The sequence below is a fragment of the Piliocolobus tephrosceles genome, chromosome 3 (genome assembly GCF_002776525.5).
Source record: "Piliocolobus tephrosceles isolate RC106 chromosome 3, ASM277652v3, whole genome shotgun sequence".
Classification (NCBI taxonomy): Eukaryota; Metazoa; Chordata; class Mammalia; order Primates; family Cercopithecidae; genus Piliocolobus; species Piliocolobus tephrosceles.
The window spans coordinates 32,625,711-32,648,118 of record NC_045436.1 but is presented as its reverse complement, the minus strand read 5'-3'; the positions used below and the strand labels follow the sequence as shown (position 1 = coordinate 32,648,118).

At 34.0% G+C, this 22,408-nt stretch overlaps 1 protein-coding gene across 2 annotated transcripts in view; it reads left to right on the top strand.

Annotated features, from left to right (window-relative positions):
- The window catches only part of GLRB (glycine receptor beta), a 91,695-nt gene that overhangs the window by 34,481 nt on the left and 34,806 nt on the right, over positions 1–22,408 (top strand). For both annotated transcript variants that reach the window (XM_023226412.2, XM_023226409.2), the window contains exons 3-4: positions 10,686–10,792; positions 12,468–12,535. In XM_023226412.2, coding sequence (XP_023082180.1) covers positions 10,686–10,792; positions 12,468–12,535 — 175 coding nt within the window. The remainder of the gene's footprint in view (positions 1–10,685; positions 10,793–12,467; positions 12,536–22,408) is intronic.

The following is a 22,408-nucleotide window of genomic DNA, read 5'->3' as shown; positions in this document are numbered from 1 at the left end:
ATGTCTGAGGTATGGCTGTATTTCCTATTGGTTCTGTCTTTCTGGAGAAACTGGACTAATACAATTTGTGTGTGTTACTTTAGCTTTATCTTTTTGGGGGCTTTCTGGGATTTCTGAATCTGGATGTTCATTTCCTTCCTCAGATTTGGGAAGATTTTAGCCATTATTTCTTAGTATTAGTTTCCTCATTATTTCTCCCTTTTTTCTTCTTCTGTTATTCCCATAATGCCTATCTTGGTCTGCTTGATGGAATCTGTAGTAAAAGCCTAAGTGTCTTTTTTACACTATACTTTCCAGTAGAATACTTCTGACACCAGATGTGTGTCTGGCATTTTGCTTCAGCTGACAACCAGTCAGTTCTCCAGTGAATACCAATTGTTTGCCCTTTAATTTATTTTTAAATTCTATTTTCCTGGAGATAGTGTTGGATCACACAGCTTGAAGGCTCAGTCCAAGAAGACTGCCCTGCACTTCAGATGCCAATAACAAGTCCCAGGTTGTGTCCTGTACTTCTGACTAACTGACCGTAAATCTGGATTCCCCTGATCATGTCCTTGGGTTTGATTAATATGCTAGAGCAGCTCACAGAGCTCAGGAAAACACTTCACTTCACTTATTTTTACCCATTTATTGTGAAGGAATTATACAAAGGATACAGCTGAACAGGCAAATGGAGAATATGCATAGAACGAGGCATGTGAGAAGGGGCATAAAGCTTCCATGCCCTCTCTGGGTACACCATCTTTTACAGTCCTGTATGTCTCCAGCTTTTTGGAAGCTCTCTAAACCCAGTCTTTTGGGTTTTTTATAGAGGCATCATTATATGGCCATGATTGATGAAATCTTCGGCCGTTGGTGATCAACTCAACCTTCAACCTTTCTCCCCTTCCTGAAGGTCGGAGGGTGGGAGTAAGGCTGAAAATCTCAACTCTCTAATCATGTTTCATCTTTCTGGTGATCAGTCCCCATCCTGGGGCATTCTAGGGGCCATGAACTGCCAGTCATCTTATTAGCATACGGAAGACACTCAACACACCAGAGTGTTTACAGGTTTTAGGAATTTACAGGTTCTAGGAAACAAGAATGAAGATCAAATATATATATATATCTTATTATAAATTACAATATCACAGTGTTTTATAAGACCCTTAAGTTTTCTTCACTCTTTTTTTTTCTTTTGTTGCTCTGGATAATTTTAAATGACCTGTCTTTATGTTTGTTCATTCTTTCTTCTGCTTGTTCTAATGTGCCACTGAATTTTTCTATTGAATTTTTTAGTTTATTATATTATTCAGCTTCAAGGTTTCTGCCTGCTTCATTTTAAAATTTTCTCTCTTCGTTGAAATTCGTACTTTGTGCATTGTTCTCCTGAGCATGTTGAACTTTCTATTATTTATAAAGATATGACTGTTTATTTTAAATTTTCTGTCAAATAATTCATATATTTCCATTTTGTTGGGGTTGGTTTTTGGAGTTATGTTTTACTCCTTTGTTTGGATCATGTTTGCCTGTTTCTTCATTTTTCTTGAGTCTTTGTGCTGTTATCTATGCAGCAGAAAAACCTCTACATCTCCCAGTCTCCACAGATTGATCCTGTGCTAGAGAAGACCTTCACCATTCAACCTGGCCAGTTTCTGGGTCTCTCAAACCTTCTTGGTAGTCTAAATCATTGTCTTTTTTTTTTTTTTTTTAGTGGCTCCCAGGTGTCCAGAGTATGTTAGGCCCTGTCTATTCTCCAAGAAAGGTGGGTAGAAGTAAATTCCTCTGGTAGCTCTTGGAGGAGTTGGAATGCCAGAACTGTGATCCAGCTCTTTTCCTTCCCCAGGAATAATCTGAGCTCTGGTGTTTTTTACGTGCTCACTCTGTGTTGAGCTGGGGTAGCATCTGTGATGAGTTCTGCACACCTGTTCAAAGTACCACTTTGTTCTTTGTAGCCTTCAGTGATCTAGTGTATACTGGGCCCTATCAGTGCTGCGAGACAGATGAGAGAAAAGCCAGTCCCTTGAGTAGCACCAGAAAAAGTTGGGCTGGTAGACATGTGGTTCAAGTGTTCTCAGAGAGAAGCTGGGAGCTAGGGTTTACTCCCCTTCCTTGTTGTGCACTGAGCTTTGGGGAGGAGCTGTGGCCTGTCTTCATGCTAGTGCAAACTGTTACTTTTTTCTCTGTAGTCCTCAGGGGCTTAGTGTACTAGTGTATGCTGTGCTTTATCAGCTTTCCAAGACAGGAGAGATAGAAAACAGTCTCTCTGGTGGTACATGCAAAAGCTGAGATTCTAGGTGTATGGTCCAACTGCTTCACTCCAGAAGAAGAAACTGTAAGCTGAGGACTCCTTCATGATTATATTATGCTGTGTTGGGGTTTTAAGGGTGGAGATTAGGGCTGGAGGATGGCTTATTTTCCTACGAGTTCAATGTCACTGATTTCATACTCAACTGAGGTACAGAAGACTCTCAACTAGTTTTAGAATTTCTCACAAAGAAGATTGATCCATTTGTTGTTGCATTGTTATGTCCTTGAGGGGAGGAAGAGTTCAGGGCTTCCTTTTTCACTGTCTTGGGGACATCACTCCTAGTGAAACAGACTTTTCAATAGAGCCATATGCACTCTCTCATTCATTTCTTCACCTATCACTATTCTATCAACTCCAATCTAGCTTCCGCCTCTTTCTCAACTGAAAAACAGTTCTTACTTTTGCTAACTCCCATAGAAAGCTGTCAGTCCTCATCTCAACCTCTCAGCAACTTTTGGCCCTGTTAGCCAACTCTTCCATGAAATATTCTTTTGAGTTCTGTTGATACCACACACTGCTGGATTTACCCCTTCTTCCTGGCTATTTGTTCTTTGAATTATTGGCTTATCTTTTCCTATCTGCTCATTAAATGTTGCAGTTCCTCACATTTCAATTCCATGTCTTTTTTTTTTTAACTATAAACTCTCTCTTCAAACAAGTGATTCTTCTGATCATTAACATCATCTGAAGAACTTTTTAAAAACTCTGATGCCTGGGCCACATCCAAAACTAATTAAATCTAGATATGGGCGATGGGGTGAGGTATCAGTAGTTTCTAGAACTCCTCAGCTGAATCTAATCTATTTTCAAGCCTGAGAATCCATAACCAAATTTATCTAAACTCACAGCTTTAAATATCATTTTTTGTATCAGAATAAGGATCATGTGTGTTTGATTCTCAAGCACATAACCATTACATAGCAAGTGCATGGCACATAGGAAACTCTCAGAAACTGTTAAATGAATTAAGGAAAGACTAAAGTGAGAGAGAAATTTAGCATATTGGTGGTTGCATAACTGGTAAAGCTCCTTAAGGAAACTTGGTATTTAGTTGATGTTTGTAGGTTAAATTCTTTTAGAGACAGAGACATTGAGATGGAAATTTGCATGAAAAAAGGGATTACTTTTGAGAACATGTCTTAAGAGGGAGTAAAGCAGGCTTAAACACAGGAACAGTGGGGTTGCAACTGAGTGTTCAGTCCATGCCATTGGGAACTCTGAAGATGGGATGGCCCTTCAGAGTGTCTCAATTAGTAGAAAGGGACCCAGCCACCTTTACATACCCCTATCAAAGTCACTGGGTATAGGCTGCCTCTAGGACAAGACACCTTACTTCAGCTGGAGGCTATTCCAGAAGACACTCAGCTCTGAACTGTAGGCACCCAACATTCCCAGTAGCAAGCTCATTTATGGAGGTGTGGCCTTGATGGTGGGGCACAGCAGCATGTACTACAGGTGGAATCAGATTGTCAACGGAATGAGCTCTGAGACCTCACCTGATTTAACCTTTGGTTTAAAGGTGAGTATACTGAAGCCCACAGAGGGTCAGTGCTTTGCCCAGCATCATGTGGCAATCTTGCAGTCCATCTGGAGTTAGAACACTAATCTCTTGACTCTAAGAGACATGTTTTTCAATTATACCCACATTTTATTCAACTTTAGTGTGTATGCATATGTGTGTGTGTAACTTTTTGTATAGATATTTTCGTTGGGCCAGGAGGGCAATATTTTTAAGTTGTTGCTATATATGGAAAATTGAGAAAAGCTAAGTATCATTGCAGTTGGTTGCAGAGTTAGAAGTCTTAACTATGGATTTGTACTTGCTGGGCCAGGATGTAATTTTATTCTGTTTAGTATGGAAAGTAATGGCACAGTACACATTGTGTTTAGATTGATGTTTAATTCTTTATGTCATGAGCTTTGGAGCGCATAGCAAACCCATTAGAAGTGGTGAGAATGTATAATGTTTTACAGTTGAGCAATATATGATAGAAGTAGAAAATACTCCTATCATGGTTTTCATAGAATAAGTAATCTCACATGTGATATGAAGTTAAAAGTGACCAACAGATAGCCTTCAATGAGATTTGCAAATTGCTGGTATTCAAAATCCAGCATCTTTCCAAATACACGCTTCTACTTCATGCAGAATATTTTTTCTTTGAGCCATGAATGATGTAATTGTATAATTGGAGCTAGAGAAGATTTGAAAATGTTTCCACAGGCTACAACAGTTCCTGAAACCCAGTTGAGGGGATAAATAACATGAATGTTGCAGAACACTCTTCTTAATTATGACTCTTGGCCCATAATAACATGACAGACTTTGCCACACACATACACATCTACTCATAAACACATTCTTTTCAAATAAGTTTAGACTAATCTTGTAAAAGGTATCACTCACTGTCTGCATTCATAAAACTGTTCACAGTTTAATCTGTGAAAACAGAATGGAAAATAAATCCAGAAACTGTCAAGAGAGGTGATAGTAAACTATAGGATAAGTAGGAAAACACAAAAATAAAAAACACTCCACAATAATTACACAGTTATGTGTATTCATGAATAACTACCAATTTAACTTATTAGCTGGATACATAAAGTGTTTGTCTTTGTATATCTATTTATCTATCTGATTATCTAAAAATAGTTGTATACAGATGGAAGTGTAATGCTGAACTTTTAATACATTTACATTTACAGACCAGTAGCAGTGTTTTTTCATAAGCCTCAGTCTTAACACATGATCAAGGTTTCACTTCTATATGATTATTATATACATAGTGTGCTTCCATTTAAGGCTGTGGATTTTGAAAGGAGAGCTCACAATTGACTCTCCTGACTCTTTCAGTGCCTTTCCTGGTCTCTCTCTCTTTTTTTCTTTTTTCAAATAAGCATTTTATTTTAGAATAGCTTTAGATTTGTAGGAAAATTTCCAAGGTAGTACAGAGAGTTCCCAAATACCCTGCACCTAATTTTCTCTATTTTTCTTTTTCTTTAGTATGGTACTTTTATTTTTGTAATTTTTATTTTACTTATTTATTTATTTGCAATTAAAGAACTAACACTAATAGAATATTAATAAATAAAATCCATTCTTTACTCACATCTCTTTGGTCTTTATCTTAAGTCCTTTTTCCGTCACAGGATCCCTTCCAGGGTACTATGTTACATAGTCATCATGCCTTCTTGGGCTCCTCTTGGCTGTGACAGTCACTCAGACATTAACTTACTTTTGATGACTGTGAGAGTTTTGTAAAGTACCTGAGTACCTGTCAAATATTTTGTGGAATGTCCTTCAAATGAGATTTATCTGATGTTTTTCTCATGACTAGACTGGGTTATGTCGTTTTGAGAGGAAGACCACAGGGTTAAAATGTGATTCTCATCACATCGTATCAAGGGTCCATATTATCAACATGGCTTATCACGATTAAGGTTAACTTGATTACCTGCTGAGGAGAGTGCCTGTGGAGTTTCTCTGCCGTGAAGTTACTCTTTCCCCCCGCACTTTGCAGACTGAACTCTTTGGAAGGGAGTCACTATGCACAGCCCACACTAAGGACTGGTGAGTTATTTTCCACCAATTAAAAAGCAGAAGATCTACAGCAGTTATTTGGAATTCTTCATGAGTGATTTGTTAATATTTCCCCATTTATTCAATTCTTATTTTTATCTGTACAGACTCTGAGATTTCTATTTTGTACTATAATACAATACTACTTTATTTTGTTGCTCAAATCATGACAGCTTTGGCCACTGGGAACCCTCTCAGTTTTGGTTCCAATGTCCCTCTGTTGACATATTTCCATTACGGTGCTTTTTTTTTTTTTTTTTTTGTCTGAACACTTGTTTAATTTCTGTTACTGTAAGATACCTGCTCTTTAAAAAAATTGTCTTCTCATTTCACTTTATATGATGTTACCAGCTTTAAAATAATGACTAATAACATCACAGTTGCCACTATTTATGGTTATATTGTTTACTTTGATATAATTCCTTTCTGAGTCCTTTTAGTGAAGTATTCAGAAAGGGAATCTTCCATCTAAAACCTCCTCCAACAATAATACCTTGTGTTTTCTTGTATCTTGCTGTGTCTGAAAAGCAGAATTAACAGTAAGCAAAACATCCCACAGAGTCAGAATTGCTTGCTGTAGAAGGGAGGATGATTGATCTGTTTCCATGAAAAATTTCTTGACCTGTGGTCTACTGGTCCAGGACCCTCAGAAACGCAAACTTTGTGTACGCTGTTTAGGGAAGTATAGAGTTTTTATCAGATTTTCAGAGACCTCTGTTGTCTAACAAAGAGGCAAAGAATCACTGCCTTAGAGCGTGAGAAATGATACAACCAACACATATTACGTGCCTTGTTCTACCATTGTGTCTGTGGCTTTGTGTTTGTTTAAGTTCATGTCCAGCTGAAAACCATGCAGCGCCACACTACATTCAGGTCTGAGAAGGCCTCTGACAATTGTCACTGAATTTATAGCTCTATGGAGAAATAAAACAATTCCTTTAGACTCAGATTTCTGGTTTTAGCAAGAAGATTAAGACAACATACTCATCCACACCTGTTTTGAAATGAAACTGTGCACTGTGGTCACTGGAGGGTCATGTAAAAAAAGAAGAATGTTCTACAGTTAATAGAAAATTGAGTTTCCTCCTTTGGAAATAATTTTCTGGATTTTTCCTTCAGTGCTGGAAAATATTACATCATACAGCTATACAGTCTGACACATTCCTTGCATAACTTTACATATTAGTAATGACATTGGTTCAAGTTTAGGCAAGTGAACAAAAGAGAACTGGTTGTAAAAGGCTTTTGATATGCAACTCTATTTTCTCTAGTCATTTGATCACTTTGCCCAAGTAGAATATTTTATTTTCTTAAATTAATGTCATATTTCCAAGAAATAAATCCCGCTTTTTAATATATTGGAATTGTTGATAGATTTCTTGAAATAAAACAAAATAGCCTAGTCACATGCATAAAACATTGGGCTGAGATTCAGAATATGAAGACTTTAATAACAAAGCAGGCATTAAGTGTGTGACCTAATTAAAATCACTTAACTCTCCTTTTTCCTGTTTATTTTGTGTAAGTAATACTAACTTACTTTCTAAATTATAAGGATATGTATAGTAACATACAGACAAAAGAAAATATGTTGCATGCAAATTGTTTTAACTCTTTAGAAGGAAGTGACTATATCCATTTAATCTCTTAAACGTATTTTAGTCTGTAGAGATAATTTTAATGTTATTTTATTATTGATAAGCGAAAAATATGATTTTTACTTTTTTTAGGTGGGAAAACACTGAGTTCATGCATGTGAATATAAACTACATGGGATTTTATTTAAATTTTAAAACATCTCTTCATTTCTAATACAAATAAATGTGAACTATTGATTAAACATTCATGCCAAGTTACCTGCAGCTGAAACATGAAAATATATATTGACACAAATAAGAATAGAAGAAAAGGGGCCATACAATATTTGGTATATTCCCTGGGTTTTTGTGTTTGTTTTTTTTCTGTTTTGTTTTTTGGTTTGCTTGTTTGATTTTCAAAAGATTTTTGTCAAGCAATGTTGAGTTTTTGTTGTTAACAAACAAGAATTTGCTTTTAACTGTGGAGAGTTGCAAAAACATTTGGAGATGGTAGAAGAGTGAACTGATAGAAAGGGCCAATTTATATTTTCAGTACTAATGATTTTTAACAATGCCTAGTAAGATGAATAGAACCCAAGGTAAAATATATATGCCCTAAAGCAATATGTGTATGGATGGTAATAAGAAGACAGATAATATTTCACTTACACTATGGCAGGCTTACCATGGAGCAGGTTTCATTCTTGGCTCTACCACCTTAGAAAAATCTCTTAACCCTGCTGTGTCTTAGTTTCTTTATATACCATGTACTCTACAGGTCCATTTACTTACCTCTTACTCTTGTACCATTTTTTTTCTACCATTCTCTCCCTCGAAATAACAGCTTTCTGTGTGGTTAATATCTCTTCTGTTTAATAGCATGAACATGACTATCAAATGAAAGAATGTAATGGACATAATGGTTGATTCTCCAATATTCATTCCGCATCAGAATATTAATCTGAGCCAATCATGAATGTTTCTTCCTCCTTGCCAGTAATTAGTTCAGCAATGGTCAATGCTGGGAAGATTCTGAGGGTGGGGGAAGTCATTTCTCCTAAGAGAGTGCCCCAGGACAAAATGCTCTTCTTCCTCTGGAAATAATGAGTGGAACTGCTTATCCCTTACGGCACAGGCAACATGAGGCTGAAATATACCTAGAAGAGATGGCAGATTGGAAGTACTTGAACCAATGTGTATTTACTACTATAAAAACAGAGTAGGGAACTACAAATATATAGAAACCATGAGTCCCTCAATAATCATACTGTTTTCATTTTGTCTAGTTGGTAATAAACCCATAGATAAGAAAAGAAAAGCTACAAAATCATTGCCAAGCAATATATTTATTAGTTCATGTTCATTAGCATAAGGTTGAAGATTGAGGCAAGATTTTACAAAGAAGATGAAGTTTAAAAGGACAGGTTTGGTTTAGATTAGTACAATAAAGAATGGAAGTTGCAATACTCCAGGAAGAGAAACTGATTCTGTGGAAGAAGGACAAAATTTGATAGTGAGATAAAGGGCTAAAGAATGAATTTTACTGACACAGCCTACAGCTAGAAGCGGAAAAATCGGCTGGAAAGTTCTAAACTACAAAATTTAGTGTTAATTGTCTTCATGTTGTCTTTTCATTGTTTAGAAGGAATATACTTGTAAAGGATTTTATATGAAGTGACACAATAATAGCAGTTCTGAATTGATCCAAGTGTATTTTGTAATCAATCAATTCTTTTTCTTCCTTTGAATGAGAAAACTTGTAGATAGGTTTGAACACTAATTTGCATCCTAATATCCAATTTTCCCACATACCCTCATTCTCTTTAGAGTTTTCCCTCTTTTGATAGAGAATGACAACTGGCTGTAAGGAAGTTATAGTTTTACCTGCAATGAAATGGAAAATCTAATTACCAGCCCTCAAGTTTATGAAGCTGTGACACTGGAGCCAATAAAGCCACGAGAAGCAGTTTCTAAAAATCCGTATGATCTCTGCGCTTTTGGGAGGTTTAACTGATTGATTTTCATTTTTTAAAACGCTTTGCACTCGGATTGAATTTCTGTTTGAAAGAGTTGTCTGTATCAATTCATAGTATTATTAGATTATTTCATACTTTTTTTTCTGTTATATGTCACCTACAATAGTTGTCTCTTATTGGCAGATTGTATGAAAATTAACTCAGAAATGCCTAATAGATAGAGTTTTGGTTTCAATACAAAGCCAAGCCTGTTGCATCTAAGTTTCCTTCATATACATTAATGTAATTTATGAAATTGAGACTTCTTATCATATCAATACAGAAAATGCTGTGCTAGGTGCTCCAAGTAGAGTTTTACTCTTCCTTGTGATTGTCATGGATTTTGTGTGTGTGTAGGTAATGAGAAAAATTATGCATAAGACTTTATGAGGGGTAAAATAAACCAAACCCAAACAAAAACAACAAAACCTTTTCCTTGGCTTCCAAGAAAGTGCCTTTCTAAAAAAGGGCTCTTAAGCAACCACCGATTTTGTCACTTATCATTATTCAAAGTTAATTTAAAAAGCAAAACAATGCAGACTTTCCTCTTCTTAATAAAGAGTTGATGACAAATATATACAGAAAAGCAATAGGTAGTTATCTCTTACAGCTCTGTATAATATAGAGTATTTTACTTGTTTCATTTATCTGATAATAGTGAAACGTCTTTTACCAATTCCCTTCCGCCTCCCAGGCTGCCATATTTTACTGAGTGAGGAAAATGTTCACTGTATTTCTTGGGGTATATCATTTTATAAATGTCAGCATGATTGTCTAATGAATTCTTAGACCATCTCTCTGGTCAGATTGTTTTTGTGTTGGCAGGTTAATATTACACATTTTTCAAAAAATGTTCTTTGCTGTTTTTTTTTCTCATTGTGTGCACTTCGTTTTTACTTACCTAGATTTTGATGGTAGGTTGCTTCAGAAAAGTAAGCTGTCTCCTGAATTTTATTTTATAGAAGGTAACATGGAGTATTTAGAGCAATGTTTCATACATTTAGTAAAGTTAATTGTTAAAAATTATATATATATATATGTATTTTAATAACGATGCCTTTTGGGTTTTTAACAATGTTTACTAGTCTCTATTTCTATTTGAAAAAGCCATACTATAGTTGTGGATTTGTCTCAAAAAGGCAGTCTTTTCTCCCAATGAGAATTACCCATTTCTGTTGTTTGCTACTTATAACTACTTATCAGGATCTTTCTCTCTCTTATAGCCAGCAGTCAGCAGAGGACCTTGCCCGAGTACCTGCCAACTCCACTAGCAATATCTTGAACAGGTTATTGGTCAGTTATGATCCCAGGATAAGACCAAACTTCAAAGGTTTGTCTCCCCCATATAAATTTTCATTTTTATTGTTTAAAACTTAATTTTATATGTATAGAACTTTGTGATATTTTATATGTATATGCGTTGTGATATTCAAAACAGTAAGATTTTAAAGTGATATGTAACAAAAATGTCCTTAAGTTCAGAGCAATTCAATGCCTAAAATATCCAAAGATAAGTAAAATATGAATTCTCATTGCTTTATGGGTTACCTGTTTTTAAAAATTCAGAAAAGGATATACTGTGAATTAATAGGCTAACCTCTGTAATGAGTTTGCTAAGTACTATTCTTAACCTTAGTGCTTTAAAATTTAGACTCTGGAAATAGACTTGGCTTTCATTCACAGACACCAGAGTTATAATGTGCAGAATGATGATTTTCTTATTTAGGGAAAGAGAACAGTTCTGATGTATATTTAGAGTCTTTCTTACATTTTGTTAGTATTTCACATTAATAGAAAATTCTCTCTATTCTTTTGCTGAAAAAATGATGGCTGTGTGATTTTTAAAAGCATGTTGGTTTTGTGAATAAAAATGACGATGTATTCTACAACATAGATTATTTTTATTCCAATTAGATATTACCATTTATCACACCTTTTAAAAACCAAGACCATGCTTACAATAAAATAAGCCAAGAGCAGATTGTACAGTTGTATAGACCTTTTTTGTACTTTTGATGAATTAGAAAAAAGCTATATGAGCAAAATCTCCTCTGGAAAACTATAATCCTTGCTGCTGGTTAAGGACAGGTATTAATGTAGATCAGATTAACATTATAAGGTTTGATTTTTTTTTTTTTTTTTTTTTTTTTTTTTTTTGCCTTTAGAAAAAAACAAGTCTGCAGCTGCTTCTAGTCAACTGAAGTTATACAACTATGTTGTAAAAATGGGTTTTTGTTCATTACCGGGACCTATTCAGTTACTTTCAACGACAGCCATGGTTGTCACATGTCTACCACATATTGATTCACCACCTGTTTTTCATCAGTTAGTGGTTATGTGGCTAAAAGGCTAAATTCACATTTTCCCTTTGTTAGCCCAACCAGCAGCCACAATGAGTTGAAAAAAAAATAGAAATAAATTTGCAATGTTATACCTTAGTTCTCACTCCATGAACTTTCTAATTATTTTTCAAAAGGTCAGGTAAAAATCTTTATAATGAGTCTGCTATGTGTCCAATTAGCTTTACATTTTCATGAATTAAAAATTAAAATGTAATAATTATAAGTAAAATTTATTGAATACTGTTCTACCTATTAAAGTAAGAATTTGAACTAATTGGAAAAATGGAAAAAAATTAAACCCTGTTTTCAAAATTATTTTTAAAAAATAATTTTTAGTTCCTTAAAGTACATGTATTAGGGCAATTTAAAAAAAGATTTAAAGGTAAATGTATTTTGCAGAGTCTCTACAATTTAAGACATAATTCTTCCTGAAAAAAAAGAACATTATAAAATACAATTGAACTCATTTTTTATTTGTATTATGATTCCTATTTAGAAAAATAAGTTAATAGTAATTATGAACATGTTATACTGAGACCATAGATTTTGCATTCCATATGAATTGGAAAAAATATGATAATTAAATGTATAAACCGAAAACCTATGATAACTCTGACCAAGCTTTTTACAGCTAGTAAACATATTCTTAATTTTTATTCATAGGCATTCCCGTTGATGTAGTAGTCAACATTTTTATTAACAGTTTTGGATCCATTCAAGAAACAACAATGGTAAGATTGTAATTAATTTAATATTTTGTCAAATATTCCAATAGAGGAGATAGTGAAGTAACATAAAAACTGAAAAATAAAGAGCAACTCAAAACATGCCTGCCATTTCCTGGTATAAAATATCCACATTTCTAGATTTTGTTAAGTCAGTGATTTCAGTTACCCACATAATTTTGCAATTCAAATTTAGTTTTAATGTTACATTTAAACTTACAGACTTAAAAGAGTTGATGTATTCCCCCTGAAAAGCTGTGATTGCATACAACCTGGAGAAAGGATTTATGCCATGAAGACTCTTGGGCAGCAGTTTTTGTTTTCCAATATGCTTATATGTTGGAACATTAAAAAATGTTTTAAGTATTCAAGTTTTTTTCTTCCAGTTTCCTGTGGAGAATCCTTGTTTTATCTGTTATGTTCATTTTGTGATATGTAGAGCAGAGAATTGTAAGAAGCAAATAAGAAAATTGATTTTCATAAGATAGGGCAATGTGAACGTCTTGAAAGGATGGCTCAGCAAGATGAAAAGGGCGGGGAAAGGCAGGAGAAGACTAGGAAGGAGTGACAAGCAGACTCGTGTCTTGAAAGGAATAGCAAAGAGGTTCAAGAGAGGTTTGGCTGTTGTCCATGATAAGTTGGACTTTTGGGACAAAGTTTTTGATAAAGTAATAGTAGATTTCCTAAGCCTCTTAAAAGCCGTTCGATAAAGTCTGTTTGCTTGTTAAGGTTTTAGAATATTAAATTTGTGTTATTTTTGACAAACCACACAGTGAAATAATACTTCAGGTGGAAGAAAGAAGACCTAAGGATTTTTTTCCTGTATTTTTGGGAGATACTTATATTTTATTAAATAATAATATAAGACTTTGCAAGCCTAGTAAGAATGGCAAGAGTACAGTCTAATTTTCCTGAGACCATCTCAGACTAGTAAAAGAATTACTTCAAATATTTACTCCATTATTCCTAGTAGCAGCAGCATAGCATAGTATAAAAGCAATTGTATATTACATTTAATTAATGACACCTCTTTTATATTTTAATTGTGATGCGAGTATTATTTATTTGTAGAAGTATATAGTTAAGCTGGATAATGGACAACGTGTAGATATTTTAGATAATTATTTAAAAGATTTGGGGATTATGTCCAAAATTCACTTCCAGTGACTTTTTATATCATTTAAATAACATAGACATGCATTATAAATCACTAGGAGACCTTTCTGAAATAAAATATAAACTACTATATATGACTCGAGACAGTATAGCACTCATTAACTGAAAATGTGGTTAATCTATCTATGTACTTCACTTTCCAAGAGTAAGGTATATCATTTTCTCAAGGTAAAACTTTGCAGGAATCTATTTGACTCCACACCCTGTTATGCACCCTGGTTATCTAGCATGACACCACTACACTAATACTGAAACACAGCTATCAAGATATCCTATAGGAAACACCCCCACTCTTTATCTTGCATGCCTCTCTGATCAGATCCAAGAGAGTGTTAGGTCAGCTAATGCAAGGATCTTTTTTCTCTTTTGCATGTGTCATAGCTCAATAGGTATCATTAATGTATCTATTTTGTAATAAATACTGAATTCCTTCCAAATATCAGGAAGGAATTCTGGTAGGTCTCATTAGTAGTTACTTGATTATATTGAGTTGAAAATACCAGGGAACATGCAATATTTAAATAATTCTTTACAGAGTTTTGATGATTATGATAAAATATTTCATCATTTCTAATATTATATCCTCTCACTCTTGTGCACAGACCCATCCCAGTAGTTAGCCAAGAAGAACTTACCCTTGGCACCATATTCGATACATTCTCACCGTGGAGTCTTTGCCCTTGCTTTTTGTTCTTGATCCTCTTCTCTTGTCTTCTAAATAGACATTTTTATGGCTGTTCTCACTCACTTTGTGCACTCTTTTCAATCTAGGTTTTTCATCTCTATTATTTGCCTGTTTAATAGCTTCTATACTGTAATTAAATTATTTTTGTATGTATTTCTTTTATTCTAATCGACTATAAAACTCATAAAGTTAGCAATAATGTATTCTACTTCTTCATTTTCCATAAAATACAGAAGACATTAGTCACTCAATAAATAATAAACACATAAATAAATATTTTTTATATTAGCTAATAGTGAATGAATAAATGAACAAATAAATTTGCTATTTGCTTAGTTAAGTAAAATGGTTGGTGGAACAAATTTAAACAGTAGACTAATGTTGAGCATTTAGATGTCTTAATAACAGACTGAATAATGTCATTACTACAGAGTGTAATTTTGAAAACTTTGGAAACCTTTATCTAAAAGAGTCAAATTATTTATATTTATTATTTCTTTGATCATATAGCCTGGATAAAAACCAGTCTGCCCTTCACTTTATATTGACCAGACATAGCCTAAACGTTTAAGATCAGAACTATACTAATTAAATAGATGTAAATATTCCATTTTTTCATAATTATTCTTTTTTGCTTCCAGCAATATTTATTTTATATACCCTTATAAAGTAGAATTGTACACATACATCATTTTACGGTCGTATTTTATATATTTGCTCAGTCTTCTCAAGGCAAATGCTCTATTACCTTGTTGCTTAATAGTTAGGAAAGCATAAGTTATTATATGAGTAACATTAAAATATCTTCCAAAGGAAAAAGAAATAGGCAACACTTATTTTTCATAATTTGTTATAAACAGTGATCAGAAAATAATAGTGATGACTCAAAAGTGTAACCCAAAAGGGTATTCATGTCTGGACAGGAGTTATATCATGAGAGGATACTCCTTCAAAACTAACAAAAATAAAGGAAGTCTTGGCTGGGCACAGTGGCTCATGCCTGTAATCCCAGCAACTTGGGAAGCCTAGGCAGGTGGATCACTTGAGGTCAGGAGTGCAAGACCAGCCTAGCCAACACTGTGAACCCCGTCTGTACTAAAAATACAAAAAACAAACAAAAAAAATTAGCCAGGCATGGTGATGTGCACCAGTAATCCCAGCTACTTGAGAGGCTGAGGCTGGAGAATCACTTGAATCCAGGAAGTGGAGGTTGCAGTGAGCTGAGATCGTGCCAACTTGGGAGGCTGAGGCTGGAGAATCACTTGAATCCAGGAGGTGGAGGTTGCAGTGAGCTGAGATCGTGCCAAAGGAAGTCTTAACATTTAAAAAGCTTCAGTATTGCCCTGTACTTTCCTCTGAAGTTCAAACCATTCTGCTTCAGCCGGTAGTGCTTATTAAAGAAAGCACAATGCAAAACACAGAGCCTGGGAGTAGATATAACATGAATAGCCACAAGTCAGGTGTCAGAAAGATGGAGGGCAACTTTTAAAGGAAGAGGGGCAGCCCATTTCATCAGTGGATAATGTTGATTATCAAAGAAAGAAACAAGCAAGGTTATTGGCATTAATGTTATTGTCAGGAAAGTTTAACCAATTCTACTCGAAAAAAAATTCTTTCTGCTTTTTGTTTTCTCTAAATTTAGATGCTGAATGTTGCTGGCTAAACTAGAAGTCATCTCACATTATTAATAAACTATAACTGTGTGGTGGAGGAAAAATTACAGCCATATTAATAAACCTTAAGCTCTTCCATATCTCTGTGGTTGTATGCTTCTTCAGCCTGTTTTATGGCCTCATTGGGAAGCTTTATAGTTCCTATTTCTTATGTCTGTGTGCTCATTTGTATTTTGCTACCTTACATTTTTGTAAGGTATACTTATCAATACTATAAGTGGTATTTACCAACATAAACACTAGCGTCACCAAAATCGTCAAATAAATGTTATCATCCCAATTTGAAGTTCCTGGAACAGTCAGTTCTAGTTCCATCAGTTTATGTACTACTGCTTGTAACAGCTGAAATAAGAGCATTCAAAACAGTGAGAAGAATGATTTGTCAGGGGCTAGGTGACATCTGTTCTACAGTTATCCTTACAATATTTGTTGAGTTTCCATTCAGTTCCTAACTTTGACTTTAATCAGCAAGATTTTCATAATTGAAAATGTGAACTATTGAACTTATATGGGGAAAACTGGGATGGTGTATTGTCATAATCTATACACTGACACTTTGTCTTATCAGAAATACATAAGAGCTCTTTCATGGAAATGAAAGCCTGTTTATACAATCCATTTTCTTTCTTTAGTTTAGGCATGCTTTGTAATTATATTGAATTATTATTGCACTATAATTCATGATCCTGCCAGACTTTCTATGCCTTTTTGTTCCATGACTTTTTGTTTATTTTAATAATAGATTGCAACTCCTTTTGGGAAACACAGCTGTGACTGTCAAGAAAAAAAAAATCATATTTGGGATCCACTAAAAATGCTTGATTCTAGTTCTTGGTAATTACTCATCTTTGTTGTTTTAAAACAATTTTATTTTATATATTTCTATATTTAGATTTAAAATGCTTTCCTTAAAACTTGCCTTAGTTTACTATTCTTTATATTTTGTTTTTGTTGTTCTAAAGCATGTATTATAGAATAATGGAATTTGTTGTAGAATAATATTAGACATATTTATCCCATTTTTTGTTTCACATCTTAGTAGATTTTACATCTTAGATGTAAAATCATAAAGATTAAACTGATTTCATATTTATTTTTCTCATGTTATTCATCTTCAGGATGAATAATAGCTGAATGTTGTTGGCTGAATAATAAGCCCCTAAAGATGTCCTAATCACCGGTAATCACAATCCTTATATGAAATTTCTAATCTCACTAGAGGCTAAATTTTATATCCTTTTCAAATCTGTGGATATGCTGTTTTATATGATAAAAGGGACATTTCAGATGTGATTAAATTAAATATTTGGAGATCGGGGGCAAGTATCCCAGTTTCTTCAAGTTGAGCCAGTGTAATTGCTAGCATTCTTGTAAGACAGAGACAGCAAGATTAGGGTCAGTGGTAGTAGCTGTGACACAGGAAGCATGAAGCGGTAGTCATGCAAGGAAGGGGCCATGACTCAAGGAATGCAGGTGACCTCCAGAAGCTGAAGAAGCTGAGGAAACAGGTTCTTTCCTCAGACGCTTCAAAGGAACCAGCCCTTCAGACGGAACACTTGACTTCAGCTCAGTGAACATGATTTTGGTCTTCTAAGCTACAGAACTGTAAGATACTAAATTTGTGGTGCTTTAAGCCACTGTTTTTGTTAATTTCGTGACAGTGGCAATTGGAAGCTAGTACATATGCTGATGAGTATTTTTTAGTATTTTTTTTCTTCTGAATTCTTCTAGAGATTTATCTGATTGTATATAACTTCCTCCCAAGTCCAGCTGAAGGATTATCTGATTATAACATAACTTTTTCCATATATGAAAATGCCATACTAATCAGTTGTATTTTATTGAGTAATTACTTAAACCTCTCACTCATTAAGGTTAATTCTATTAAGGATGTACTTTTTAAATATATATATATATGTTTTTAGTAGTTAAAATATACTTTATTCCTTTCTCTATGTCAAAGTTACCCCTTTTTAGTGTATGTACATGAAACCAAACAATTTATTATGAATACTTTCAACATTACCTTTTTTCTTCAAGCTATATTATTTGGAAGCATTGGCGATTAAATTTCACAAGTAAGAGTACTGTATTAGGCATTAAGGAAAGATGAAAAATGTCCAAGTTTTGTTTTCTCTTTCCAGTAATTTGGTTATTTTTATTAATGGATATGAAAAAAATTAAACTAATGGTATGAAGAATGCTAGAAAACTTGCTGAACTGAACTGTCAACATGATACAGAAGGCATTTCATCATTCCTGTATTTAATAGAAGTGTATTGGATGCTTCTTATACCCAGACTCAGCAGATTGCTATTCTTTACGGGGTTTCCTGTGTAGTGTGGCACCATGCCACCACCTAGCAGGCACTCCTAATAGAAATGAACCATGGGTATAGATCTAGAAAAATTAATTATCCATAAGGTGTTACTGAAGAATCTTTAACTAAAAACCTTGGAAAATGATATATTGAGAAAAATCTCTAATATATAACCTAAGAGCTTTTACAGGCATTCTCTTAACTTGCAATTCTTATATGAAATTTTAACCTGACTAGAGGCTAAATTTTAAATCCTTTTCAAACCAGTCTTTTAATAGTCCTATTGACAGAACTTTAATTATAATGCTGCCAGATGCTATAAGAGCTGATCTCTTTTATTTATTTGAATGCTAATTTTTGCCGTAATGAAAATAAAACAAATGAATTAAAGATTCCATATGTGAACTATTCTAACAACATTACAAAATATAAACAGTTCTTAATATTAAAATATCATTTATGAAACTTAACTGATTATAGCGTCTTGTTGTGAAATGTTGTATTGACTTGAAGAAATAGTTTAATTTGGGTGTTAATTGGTTCTAAAAGTTTTTGGAGACCATCCATTTTTCCAGATAATGATTAATAGTGTGCTATTTGGAATGAACAAAGAATAGCATTTGTCACCAAGTACTTTAAAAGCAATTAAGTAATTTCCCACTCATAAAAGAAGTCTGTTTCTGATGGGAATTTGTTTCTTGCAAAATAAATGATAGAGCTATAATTACTGTGATTGAATAATTGAAAATGAAAATAGTTTTCAAAGATGGTTATCTTAATATAAAGCATTTGAAATGCCAATAACTAGTAATTATTTGAAAATACTCATAAAACACTAACCAAAGCATATAACTAATGAGCTTTTATCTTTTAATGAATACTCAACCCAAACTATTAAATTGTAAAGATTTGAAATATTCTTAAAGATACATAACCTTGTTGGAACTTGTGTTGAATCATAATATTATATGACCTCATAACGAATAGAAAAGCATCTTTGAAGCAGCTTCAAAATGAAATAAGACATAATAATCAGGACGATACATTGAATGAACCAATGAAATAGGCAATTTCCAGTTTTGGTGATGCTCATTGGAATACGACTCTGATGCAATTCTATTTAAAAAAAATAATAATTGGAGTAAGTAGAGACCCATTTGAGCTTTTTTTTGTGGTGTATTGAGGTTACAATGGTGCAGCTTAAAGCAAGAAGAAGAGTTTAGGGGATGCTAAAAAATGTATGTTAGCACTGTGTTGAGATTTGAGATCTAGAGGTGAATGACTGTTCATATTAATTGTAGGTAGATCATCTCAGTATAGAGAAATCCAAATATGTTACACTATATGCAGAATTTTTTGAAGCAAAAAAAGCATATTAAGCACTCTACAAGCATTACAAAGGAATAACAACAACATAAAGGATATTTCCTAACAAAATGAAAAAGTTTTTTAGCACCTAGTATCTCCAGGTGCAGTTCATGTACTCTGCATACAGCATCTCACTGAATTCTTCCTAAAACTCTATGTTGTGAGTGTATGATTTTTATCCCCATCTTATATAGAAGAGAAGTTTGTCTTCCATTCACTCCTTAATCCCCTGCAATTTTGTTTTTGATATACCACTGTACCAAAAATGTTTTTGCTACAATCTTCAGTGGCTTCCTCATTTGCTGAAAGTAGTCAGTGTTTTTTTTTTTTTTTTGGTTGGTTGTTTGTTTTGGTACTTGACCTTCAGTGGTACTTACTGCTGTTGACCATCACAAAGCTTTTGTTCTTTTGGTTTTGCGAAATCACATTCTTAGGATTTTTTTTTCTTTTTTGGTCTTCTAGCCAGTCCTTTAAGTGCTTACCCTCCCAGGTATTTTTGTGTTTCTTGTTTTTGTTTTTGTTGTGTATTCCTGCTCTAACTAATAATTTTGAACAAACCTATTCTTAGTCTTGATATTTTTTGGTAATGTTTTGAAGGTTCATGCATGTTGTAACATGTATCGGAATTTCATTCCTTTTTTGTGGCCAAATAATATTCTGTTGTGTGTGCATGTACATATCTGTTAATGGAAATGGGTTATTTTCACCTTTTGGCTACTGTAAATAATGTTGCTATGAACATGAGTGTACAAATGTATTCTTTGGAGTGTCTGCTTTCAATTTTTGGGAGTATATACCTAGGATTGGAATTGCTGAATCACAGAAATTCTGTGTTTAGCTCTTTGAGGAAAGTAATTTTTAAAAGTTTAAGACAGACTTATAGTGAAGACATATCAGTGATTTATATGATACACTGATAAAGGAACCAACAGCATGTGAAGCTGATTCAAGGAAGAATTCAAGAGACTGCTGTGAAAGAAATAATGCTGAAAGAGACGTATAGGCATAGTCGTGGGGAATTTTTTTCTACAAGACAGAAATCATTAGTAACATCAATTTTTAAGAAGTTATCTAATTTTACAGTCATAACCCTAATCAATAGAAAGTAGCAATTCAAAGTTACATTGTCCTGGAGAATCACATGCATTAAGGTGGGCTTGTTAGACATTGTTTTAGTGTGATATTGAAAGAACAAACAATATTTTTGCCTCATCTTAAAATTTTGGATTTTTTTTCTTAATCTTGTATTTCTTGACTTTGATTTTGTTTATGGTATTTTTTTCATTCACTTTTTAAAAGTAGACTCACTGTAGACTTTATTGTAGCTTTATTGGTAATTGACAAAAATGTCATTTAGTAAATGAATGGATAAACACACCAAATTGCTACATTTGTTATAAAACATAATTAGACATTATCCTCCAAAGTTTATCTTTGATATTAGGTTTCATCCCTAGTTTAGAACATTCTGTGGATTTTGCCAAATGTATAATGATAAAGATTCACCATTATAGTATCATGCAGAAGAGTTTCACTGCCCTAAAAATCATCTGTGCTTTGCCTGTTGATCCCTTTCTCCTCTCTAAATTCTGGCATCACTAATCTTTTTACTGTCTCCATAGTTTTGCCTTTTCCAGAATGTCAGATAATTGGAATCGTACATTATGTAGCCTTTTCAGATTGGCTTCTTTCACTCAGTGATATGCATTTAATGTTTCACAGTATCTTTTCATGCTTGATAGTTCAGTTCTTTTTAGCACTAAATAATATTCCATTGTCTGAATGTACCACAGTTTACTTACCCATTTATCTACCGAATGACATTTTCATCAATTATGAATAAAGCTACAGTAAACATCCAAGTGAAGGGTTTTGTGCTGACATGTTTTCAGCTCCTTTGGGCGAATACCAAGTGTGTGATTGCTGGATCATATGGTAAAAGTGCTGGATCATATTTCGTTTTGTAAGAAACCACTAACTGGCCGGGCGCGGTGGCTCAAACCTGTAATCCCAGCACTTTGGGAGGCCGAGACGGGCGGATCACGAGGTCAGGAGATCGAGACCATCCTGGCTAACACGGTGAAACCCCGTCTCTACTAAAAAAAATACAAAAACCTAGCCAGGCATGGTGGCGGCCTCAGCTCACTGCACTCCAGCCTGGGTGACAGAGCGAGACTCCTTCTCAAAAAAAAAAAAAAAAAAAAAAAAAAAAAAAAAAAGAAAAGAAACCACTAACTCACTAACTGTCTCCAAAGTGGCTGAACAGTTTTTCATTTTTATCAACAGTGAATGAGTTTTTTCCACTTTCTCCACATCCTTGCCAGCGTTTGTTATTGTCACCGTTCTGGATTTTGGCCATTCAAAAAGACGTGTAGTGGTATCTGATTGTTGTTTTAATTTGCATTTCTCTGATGTCATAGGATGTTGAACATCTTTTCATATGCTTATTTGCCATCTGTTTATATTCTTTGGGTAGTATCTGTTCAGATCTTTTGGGCATTTTTAAATTGAGTTGTTTGTTTTCTGATGGTTGAGTTTCAAGAGTTCTTTGTATATTTCTTGGGCTTGGTTTTAACTTCTACCTTTCCACTGTCTCTTGCTTGGTCCCTGTTTAGTGATGATCTTGAATTGTTTGGGCCATTTTCTCTATCTTGATA